The sequence below is a fragment of the Camellia sinensis genome, chromosome 2, assembly GCF_055761805.1.
Source record: "Camellia sinensis isolate YWXY chromosome 2, ASM5576180v1, whole genome shotgun sequence".
Taxonomy (NCBI): domain Eukaryota; kingdom Viridiplantae; phylum Streptophyta; class Magnoliopsida; order Ericales; family Theaceae; genus Camellia; species Camellia sinensis.
In genome coordinates this window covers 83,123,071-83,134,041 of record NC_138962.1, presented here as the reverse complement: position 1 = coordinate 83,134,041, position 10,971 = coordinate 83,123,071, and the positions used below count along the sequence as shown (strand labels likewise).

Genomic DNA, 10,971 nt, shown 5'->3' with positions numbered 1-10,971 from the left:
TCTTATTTTTTTATATATATATCCTACTTCATGAATCCTAAAAAATAAATAGTTCATATTATTGAAATAGGCTGTAAAACTGATTTACTAAACATAACTATTCTCTCAAGATGCCCAACTTAAAAGAATTTAAATCTTTAAAAAGAAAAATAATATTAAAAAAAAAACTCAAGATGGGAAATGCGACAGAGACAAGGACATTGTTTGGTTGGAATTTATTAAAGGGTTGGACCCACCTACCAATAAAAAAAAATAAAAAAAATAAAAAAGAGTTGACCTTAAATTAGACAGTAATAATTTTGCCTAGATATATTTGTTTTTTTTTTAAATAAAAATAATTAAAAAAACACACTAAGGCCAAGTTTGGCATGATTGAAAAAAGAAAAAAAGTCAAAAAGTTACTATCCTATTTAAATCACATCATCTTATTTAAGTCACATTACCTCTCTAACACATCACTTCAAACCCAATCCAAACTCAACTCATATTTCATAAAAATTCAAAAAATGCACTTATTTAGTCTTCCCAAACTAGGCTTAAAATTGAGCCAGTTTTTTTTATGTTAGATTGGAGAAAAAAATTGGGAAAATACTTGACAGTGGGGCATAAGAAAAAAATTATAAAAATATGAGGAGTACAAGTAAATTTATGGTGTAAGTAAAAAATTGTAAAGGTATAAGTCTCATTTGCACTCTTTCATATTTGTATATATATATATATATGTATATTTACTGTTTAACTCTTAAGTAATTTTCAAAAAAAAACTTTTGAGATTTGTGCTGATAAGATGCAAATAACAAGGGGAATATTTTAGTGCAATCAAAAAGTTTGGGGAATCATATTCTGGTTTAAGATCCATTGTTCAAAGCAGCCCTTTTAATGCCCCATGAAAGTGTTCTCACCCTACCTACCAAATAATTAATATATATATATATATATATATTGTTTTTAAAAAGTATTCTGAAAAGTAAATACATGGTTTAGAATTAAAATTAGGAAAATTTACCCATAAGTCCTAGTTTCTGAAAAGTTGAACCATTTAGTCCTAAAAGTTTTCTTATGTTCCATTTAGTCTCATTTGCACATCAATCTAATGTTTGAAACATGAATCTGATGTTCGAAATCTAATGTTCGAAATATTAATCTGATGTTAGAAATCTTGATGTTCGAAACATTAATCTGATGTTTGAAACATTGTAATGGGACCTTTCAATCTATAAGAAAACTTTTAGGACTAAACAGTGTATAAGTTGTTAATTTGAATTTATTAGTGCATCCCCCTTAAAATTATTAGTGTGATAAAATAAATTCCATTCACATTTTTTTAAATATAATTTTAAAATAATTTTTAATTAAAAATAGTATCAATGCAAAATAATTGTAAAATAATAAAAATATAAACAATTTATGCATTAAATTGTACAAGAAAGCCTTATACTTTGTCACTTTATAATTATTTTGTGTTATTATCATTTTTTTTCTAACATTTTAAGCACTTCCTTCAATATTAAAAGCATTCTTTTTTAGATGCACAAGGCTCTCTTTTTTTAAAAATAATTTTATCATATTTTATTTATTATCTTATATATTTTTTCACTGCATTAAGAACAATAATAATAATATGATAATTATATTTTTTTTATCATGTTTTATTTACCATTATATTTGACAACACTAAGCATGAATGATGTAACCTATTAAACCAATAGCTTATTGACACATAAAGTGATAACCAAATTTTGATAATAAAAAATAATACAAAATTATTGTTGAGAATATGTATGAGTATATTATTATTAATCTTTTTTACTTCAAGATCTCATTATTGGTACTCTATCTGTAGCAGAAAATAGGATTTCCATTTTCTGGTTGGCAAACTTGCAAAATCACTAGATGTTGTTGGTCCTTTGTTGGTGTAAGATTCACAGTTGAACAATTACAATACTTGATTTCATTGTATTTTGGAGGCGATTTGTTGAAAACAGTTAGGACACCAATTTTATCTTGGAGATGGTTTGTTGGAAATCTGTTTGCTCACCAATTTGATGATATAGTGACGGAAACTTGCGTCTTCAAAAAAGTAATATTGTAAAACATCTTAGGTTTCGTTTGGAAAGAATGAGTTGGGTGGGTTTGGGATTATTTTAGTTACAAAATGACAAAATAGATTTTTTAACCCAATAAGCTAAAACATTACATCTCACCCATAATCATTACATTCTTTCTCTCACAAAAAATTTAAAAAGCCAAAAAGCCCTTCCCAAAGCTTTTTAGCCCCAGGCTAGCCAAAAAGTCAAAAAGTCAACACACTTCCCAAACAAACCGTGGGCTGTTTGGTAACCATTTCGTTTTTAGTTTTCAATTTATATTTACAAAAATTTTAAAAACTGTCATAAAAACTTATTTGATAATTTTTTTTTTGTTTATAAATGGTTATGAATTTGAGAAAGAAACGTAAACTCAAAAAATGAGTTTACATTGATTTTTAAACAGAAATTTAAAATTTTGACTAACAATTTTTTTTTTCAATTATTTTTTTTCAAATAATTTATTCCCATTTAATTTTTTTTTTCAATTATAATGTGTATGATCCCATTGTTATAAATAATAAAAAATAAATATAAATATTTTAGGTCTGAGCAAATATATTTTTTAGTTTATGTTTTTAAAATTTTTTAAACATTTTATTTAAACCAAACATGTTTATAATTTATATTTTTTTAAAAATAAAAAAATATATATAATTTATAAAATTTTTATAAACATAAATAAAAAACATAAGTGTTACCAAACACTACTTCAAGTCTTGTCTATAGAATCTACCTTCCTATATCTTTCATTTTTTTTTTTTCCCTCAAAGTTTTTAAATTTTTTTGCCTCATCAATCCAACTACGAGGCCTGTGGAAGGAAAAATCATAAGGTGCTTTCAGGGCACCCGTGTTTCTACCATCAGTCAATCACCAATTATTATTTTCTTTATTGTTTTTCCTACCTCAATACAAAATTGTAAATCTCACTTTAGGATAGCCCTTAAATAGTTGAATAAATTGCTGAATAAACTCTCTTCAGGAAGATTGCAACTTCAACATGTCCCAAATTTAATGCAAAACTATTTATGTTTTACCACTAAGCAAAATTAATAATATAATTCTTTTTTAATAGATAGGAGAATAATTACATTATGAAATATATATATATATATATATATATGATCAAATAAACCTCTAATCCATAATAATTAGAAAGTTAACAAAATCTAATAATCAATTCACCAAATGCACTAAGTCAAGCCAACAATCTATAATAATCACATATAACCTCCATAATAGAAGAGAAATAAATCAATTTTTACAAAAGATATCAAACTCTTGGTCACCTCAAGTTTTTGACATTAAGGGCATGCTTGATTGGGTGGATTAGAATATGGAATTGAGATTATTAATCCGTGAGAGCAATTATTCTATGTTTGTTTTAACATTTTGGTTTAGGATTATTAATCCAATGGATAATTAATCTAACAAATTTGTAAGATTATTAATAATGGGGTAGAGGTGAGATTAATAATTCAATGATATTAATCCAATTAGATAGTGAATATTACACTAATTTAATAGGATACTTCACTACTAATCTTGTGAATCAAACATGACCTAAAGGTAATACATTATTACTGCTAACTATTAATATGCAAAACACATCACTGGACCAACAAATTGAGTTCTATTTTTACATCATTTCCCAAATTGAATCTATATTTTAGGGTTGGGCAAATTTTGATAATTGGATACTTTATTGCCCTTCACACAAAAGGACAAAAGGGTGGGGAATAGGAAAGTGATATAATGGTTATTTTTCTCCATCTTTCATTTTCTTTCATTTTTCAATTTTTTTCATTCGATAATCCTCTGACAACTCACGTAAACGTGAGGGTGAGGGTGAGGGTGAGGGTGAGGGTGAGAAATTATATTTTAGCATGAGACAAAATTGATAATTGGATCTATATTTTGTCATTGGATAAAATTAATAATTGGGTACTTTTCCTTTATTGCCCTCCAGTTTGGGAAGAAATAAAATAATCCTTTTGAGAATTAATTTTTTTACTTCTTTATAAAGTGAAAAAAAAAATATTGTGTTTAAATTACTTGAACATTTGACCTTTTATTATTTATTTTTTCTTTTTTTAAAAATTTTTTTAGTGACTTTTTTTTTTTTACTTGAATGTTTGACATTTTCTTTTACTAACTTTTTTTTTTATATTTTTAATGACCTTTTCACTTCTTTTTTATTTTTCCTGACATTTCAACTAGCTTTGACAAAAGAAACCAACTTGCCAAATGGGCCTAAATGAAATTTCACAAAATGATTAAAATAAGGTCCCTATCAATCCTCTTATGAGGTTAGACCAAAAACAATATGTATATATATACAATATGACAATATGATCCATGTCCAAAAGTCATACTAAAAAAACCCTCAAAACACAGTTCCCTATGAGAAGTGGAGTCATCACTTAATATTTGGCTATAAAAAATGCTACCAACCCTCTTCCATTCCTCATCACCAACCAAGTCTCTCATCTTCAGTTTCATATTCTTTGGCTGCTTCAACTTCTTATTCTGGTGGGACAAAAGTCCAGAAAACAACATGGATCCAAACACTGATGAAAACAGCAACAAGAGAAGCAAACATGATGAGAAGAAGATCAAGGGAACTGTTGTGCTGATGAAGAAAAGCCTCCTCGACTTCGACGGCCTTAGCCTGCCACTTGTCGATCGGATTGAGGAGGTTGTTGGACAAAAGGTCTCCCTGCAGCTCATCAGTGCTGTCAATGGTGACCCTGGTAAGTTCCTCTCCTATTCGTTGTCAGTTTCTTGTTTTCTGTATAAAAAGACCACAAACATGTAATTAAAATTAATAACTTGTTTGAAAACTCTCTCATTTATGTTTGGCAAAGCCACATGTTATACCGTATTTCACTAGATAGATATTTGTGTTATGATTCAAGTCTTAAGTTTTGAAGAAATTGAAACAATTCATTTCAATTTTCTATTCAAGAATGAGCTACTAATTAGCCATTATGAGCATACTCCATATACTCAAGAATATATTAAATGTACATATATCTATTTCATCCACATAGTGATTCATTCAAGAATTTGATATCAAATAGGCCCTTTTAATGCAGTGGTAGAGTAACACCATGGTAAGTGTTTCAAGAACATATAAAGCAATAAAACATGTTTGGTGAGTGGCCAGATACTCCAGATTTTTTTCAAGTTTGGCCTCTTTATCAAATAAATGATCAGGGCAATGAAAGCTTAGTCCCACACCTGCTTTCCACAGGGAAAAAAAAAAAAAAAAAAAAAAGGAGACAGCAAGGGACCCTCTTCATCTTTTGCAAATATTAGTAAATTACCATTTGTGTATTTCTCTTTATTCTCTAAAATTTACATGGGTCATGAACTATAAATCTAATATAAAGTTTTATTATGCCTTTTTCTAGGGAAAGACCTTCGCGGGAAAATTGGAAAGAAAGCATATTTGGAAGACTGGATTACTAAAATCACCACTCCATCTGCGGATGTGTCATTCAATGTTACTTTTGAATGGGATGAGGAAGTTGGGGTTCCAGGGGCTTTCACTATAACGAACTCTCACCACAATGAATTCTACCTTAAGACTGTCACCCTCGAAGGAGTTCCTGATCATGGCCAGATCCAGTTCATCTGCAATTCTTGGGTCTACCCAAAAAAGTATTATGAAAAAGACCGTGTGTTCTTCACTAATCAGGTATCAATTAATAATTTTAGATTGATAAAAGATGACCTGTTGGAATACTTTCATTCTAAGTTGTGGCAAGAAACTTGATTCTCATGAAAATATATATTTATGGAACAATGACTTCTAATAGCCTTTTTAGGATGTCAATATTCAAGAAAAGGATCCCTGAGGCTGTGTTTGGATTTTGAATTTTTAGGAAGAAGAAAAAAGTTAAGGGTAAAGGGCTAATCACGAAAAAGTCCTCTCCCAATGAGTTTCCCTTAATCCAACAATGATTTTTCTTGTAGTCTATCATCCAGCATACACTGATTGTATTACCACTCATAATTTTATTAATGGTCAAGAGAGCATTATTTTTGAGTCTGCCTATCCTAGGTGAATTGTCTGCTAAAGAAGCAAGCTCTAAATATTTTTTTTGCAGACATATCTTCCAGGTGAAACACCAGCTCCACTATGTCACTACAGAGAAGAAGAATTACTAACCCTGAGAGGAAACGGAACTGGAAAGCTCGAAGAATGGGATCGCGTCTATGACTATGATTTATATAATGATTTGAGTGAACCAGAAACAGATCTAAAGTACGGCCGCCCAATTCTTGGAGGATCTTCTAAGTACCCTTATCCTCGCAGGGGAAGAACAGGACGACCACCATTGGAAAAAGGTAGGACATTCATGTCCATTCTCAACCAATTACAAGATTTAGGGCATACGGCTTCTTGTAAACTGAAAGTTGATAATAGAAAAAATGGAATTTCTACCCAATAAGTTGCAAGTAAAAGCCGCCCCAAACAGTGGCACAGATTCCCAAATTATATATGAATAAATAAATAAATAAAAATTATAAGCAGCTCAAATATGCTGCAGTAAACAGGCCCTTGCTAGTTGTCTTCACATTACCACTAGATATTATGGGCTACTAGTAATAATAACATGGTAACAAGGACTCAACAGATATGTATCATCCAAAGTAATACAAAGTGAACGATTAGTTTGGAAACTTGTTAACTTTTAATTTTATAAATATTTTGATAATAGGTTATGTGGTATTTTCTTTACAGATCCTAGATATGAGAGTAGGCTCCCACTTCTTAAGAGCTTAAGCATTTACGTCCCAAGAGATGAACGGTTCAGTCGCTTGAAGCTATCAGATCTTGTAGCTTATGGGTTGAAATCTGTATTTCAATTCCTTCTTCCCGAGTTTGAGGCTCAATTTGACAAAACCCCTGAAGAATTTGACAATCTTGAAGATGTAATGAAACTCTATGACGGAGGAATCAAGATACCCGATTGCCATTTACTCGAGAGTCTTAGGAAAGAGATTCCCTTCGAGACACTAAAGGAAATTCTTCGAACTGATGGTGAACGGTTCTGTCATTTTCCAGTGCCACAAGTAATTGAAGGTATGGTATACATCTAAGCAGCTAAGCAGACACTTCTGGGGACACTAATATCAAGCTTTGTAGCTTATAGTATGATATATCTTGATATAATTTTAAGAGATAGGACTTCTGTCTAATTGTGATTTTCTTGAATCAGAGGATAGGTCTGCATGGAGGACAGATGAAGAATTTGCAAGAGAAATGCTTGCTGGACTAAACCCTGTTGTTATCCGTCGTCTCCAAGTAAACGAAACCTTTCTTGTTCTCCATTTCTTTAACTAAACACAAAAAAAAATAAAGAAGGAAAGAAATTCAGAGGCATAAATTTGATAGCTAAATGCTATGTAGTTTTAATATTCTTCTGAAAAGCCAAATCAGACCATTAATATCCTTCAACTTCAATTATAACAACTAAAGAGAAAATATTTATTTGCAGGAGTTCCCTCCAAATAGCAAGCTAAATCCCAAGGTGTATAACAACGAGGCCAATTCAAAGACCAAGGAGAGCATAGAGAAAAACCTCGAGGGGTTAACTATTGATGAGGTATTTTTCATAGAATTGCTTCTATCATGCTAAAATAGTCAATCAAATAGTTCATGATCATACCAGAAACCATAATAAATATTTTCTTGAATAGGCACTCAAGAACAAGAAGCTATTCATATTAGATTACCATGACGCTTTGATGCCATACTTGAAGCGGATAAATTCAACTTCCTCAAAGACATATGCCACAAGGACACTCCTCTTCTTGAAAAATGATGGAATTTTGAAGCCATTGGCAATTGAATTGAGCAAGTTCCAAGAGGAAGATCAATTACGAGTCCCAGAGGAAGAACAATTAGGAGAAGAGAGTGTAGTGTACACACCTGTCGAACATGGTGCTGAAGGTACCATTTGGCAGTTGGCGAAAGCTTACGTTGCTGTGAATGACTCTGGCTATCATCAACTCATTTGCCACTGGTACCGACCTTTCAAAGAAGTGTTTGTTTCGTGAGTAAATTTCAGGCTATAGATTGTAACGGCTCTGCATGTCTTTGGTTTTGGTCACAGGTTACATACTCATGCTGTAATTGAGCCATTTGTGATTGCAACAAATAGGCAGCTGAGTGTGCTTCACCCAATTAATAAGCTTTTGCATCCTCACTTCCGCGATACAATGAACATCAATGCACTTGCTCGGCAGGCCCTCATTAATGCTGGTGGACTACTTGAGAAAACAGTCTTTCCATCAAAGTACGCCATGGAATGGTCATCTGCAGCTTATAAGGACTGGGTTTTTCCAGAGCAAGCACTCCCTGCAGATCTCATCAAGAGGTAAGTTTACAAACCCAGAATTCTGGCAATGAAATTTGGTGAATGATATCAAAAACATGGTCTCTGAACAAAGAAAAACAATGGCTATGAAGCACGGACATGTGACACGACGGATACATGGACATGCAAATTTTCAAAATATGCAGGACACGACACGCTGAGGACACGTGAATACATATAATTTTATATCAAATATTTAATCTCATCAAATTCATCAATCGTGGATATGCTATTTCGGTAAAAATAATAATAACAATAATTTTTAAATTAAATTTAAAAATGAGATAAAACGTGTCCCAATGTGTCCGCAACGTGTCCTAGCGTGCCTGACTCCCTCCAGCATGTCTGACTGTCAAAAGCGTGTCCATGTCCGACACATGTCAGACATTGGTACGTGACCTCAAAAGAGGTGTTTGAATGGCTATTTTCATAGTTGTGATTAATGATTCAAAACTTGTACCATCTGCACTATTCAGAGGAGTGGCAGTTGAGGACGCAAAATCTCCACACGGCGTGCGCCTGCTGATAGAAGACTACCCTTATGCTGTCGATGGGCTGGAGATCTGGTCAGCAATCAAAACCTGGGTTGAGGACTATTGCTCCTTCTACTATAAGACTGATGAAATGGTTCAAAAAGATACTGAACTTCAAACCTGGTGGAAGGAGCTCCGAGAGAAGGGTCATGGCGACAAGAAAAACGAACCCTGGTGGCCTAAAATGCAGGCTCGTGCAGAGTTAGTCGAAGCATGTACCATTATCATATGGGTGGCCTCTGCTCTCCATGCAGCTGTCAATTTTGGACAGTTCCCTTATGGAGGCTACCCCCCAAACCGACCAGCCATGAGTCGCCGTTTCATTCCCAAAATAGAAAATAAAATTGACTATGAGGAGCTTGAGAAGAACCCTGACCGGGCTTTCTTGAAAACAGTGACCCCACAGCTGCAGAGCATTCTTGGCATTTCCCTCGTAGAGATTCTGTCAAGGCATACGGCGGATGAGGTTTTTCTTGGAAGGAGAGACACACATGACTGGACAACAGATAAAAAACCATTAGAAGCCTTTGAGAGATTTGGAAAGACGCTGACAGAAATTGAGGCCAGGATCACAAGGATGAACGAGGATGAGAAAATGAGGAACAGGGTTGGACCAGCACGGGTGCCTTACACTTTGCTATTTCCAACCAGTGGTGTCGGACTCACCGGCAAGGGAATTCCTAATAGTGTCTCAATCTAATGGTTTTAATTTGGAATGTTTTTTTCCTTAGCAGTGTAGTTTGCCTAAAAATGCAATAAGTTTGCAGTAATAGTGAAGGTAATATTTACAGAAAGTTGGGAAATGTTTCATTATCTACATCAAAAATTTTAATTATCTCAAAATGTTTCATTAGGGTAATCTTTGATAGGCACATGTGCATTATGTGTACTCTCTAGAATTACGATTAATATGATCTGAATTACGAGTAGCCAATGTAGCTGATAACGACACAATGTGGTCGGGAACCACATGCGATCACAACTGATCACATTGAATCGTACCCTCAATTACATTGAATCGTAATTAACTTTTTAACCTGGCTAAATGACAGTTACATAATGGGTTGCGCATCATGCACAACTTTTTGGAGTGGGCATCACAGAATTTCCATAGTGGATATAGTATCTTAGGCATTGAAGCTTCCCTTCTACTGTTGCAAACTTCACTCCTGCTTGATGGGAATCAAAGAGTTGATGAGAACCAGAGGCTTTACACCATAGCTGTATAAACACCAATGCTTGTGATGGGAAACAACGAGTTAATGAAAACCAGAGACCTACTGGCAACTTCTCCAGCCTCTCATCCTACTCTTGGCGCCACAATGCCACAATTTTGAGGAGAAAAATTTTACCTTGATCAAAACTAATAGTAAAAACAAATTTGGACAAGAAAATCTTAGTTCACTATAACAATACGTAAAAATTGCATCTAGGAGGACTTTGGAAGCACTTCCGTAGTTTTCAAAATTAAACTTACAGCCATTATTGTTCTGTTACCGGGAATTGTGGAAGTATCTACCCTAGTTTTCTACTATCTGTCTGCTTTTATTTGCTCAAATAATAGGTTGTCAGTAGACGTAAGCACCATCAAGATTCCAATCATGAAAATAGTACAAGCTTCCTATTATTATGAATACCCCCACTAGCATTTCTGTGCAAATCTCATGCATACATGCACCCACACCCACACCCTCTCACACGCGCGCGCACACAAAAGACTATCTTTGGAAAGAAAGAGTAAGATCAATAATCACAAAAAAATGGGCCATACGATTGAGATATACAAACTCCAAATCTGAATTGTTGCTTGCTACCTTACAAAAAAAATACATACATACAACACAGATGACAATTACACCATGCCAGAACCCATCGTAACACAATGGGGAGGGAAAGCCAGATGTGTTTGTCAATCCATTTTCTAATAAGATGAGTGGGGGCACCATCACAGATCAGAA

The 10,971-nt window shown here is 33.2% G+C and overlaps 1 protein-coding gene across 1 annotated transcript; it reads left to right on the top strand.

Annotated features, from left to right (window-relative positions):
• The first annotated feature begins 4,394 nt into the window (after positions 1-4,394).
• Positions 4,395-9,856, top strand: LOC114258339 (putative linoleate 9S-lipoxygenase 5). The gene is made up of 9 exons (XM_028198300.2): positions 4,395-4,841; positions 5,505-5,791; positions 6,204-6,444; positions 6,842-7,183; positions 7,320-7,405; positions 7,599-7,706; positions 7,801-8,126; positions 8,217-8,480; positions 8,957-9,856. Exons 1-9 carry the CDS (start codon positions 4,532-4,534, stop codon positions 9,711-9,713), a joined length of 2,721 nt encoding a protein of 906 aa, XP_028054101.2. The 5' UTR covers positions 4,395-4,531; the 3' UTR covers positions 9,714-9,856.
• The last annotated feature ends 1,115 nt before the right edge of the window (positions 9,857-10,971 follow it).

Coding starts and splice junctions, on each gene's coding strand:
- LOC114258339 (XM_028198300.2), top strand. CDS start 4,532: ATGCTACCAACCCTCTTCCATTCCTCATCACCAACCAAGTCTCTCATC. Junction 6,445..6,841: donor ACGACCACCATTGGAAAAAG/GTAGGACATTCA, acceptor TTTTCTTTACAG/ATCCTAGATATGAGAGTAGG. Junction 8,127..8,216: donor CATCAACTCATTTGCCACTG/GTACCGACCTTT, acceptor TTTTGGTCACAG/GTTACATACTCATGCTGTAA.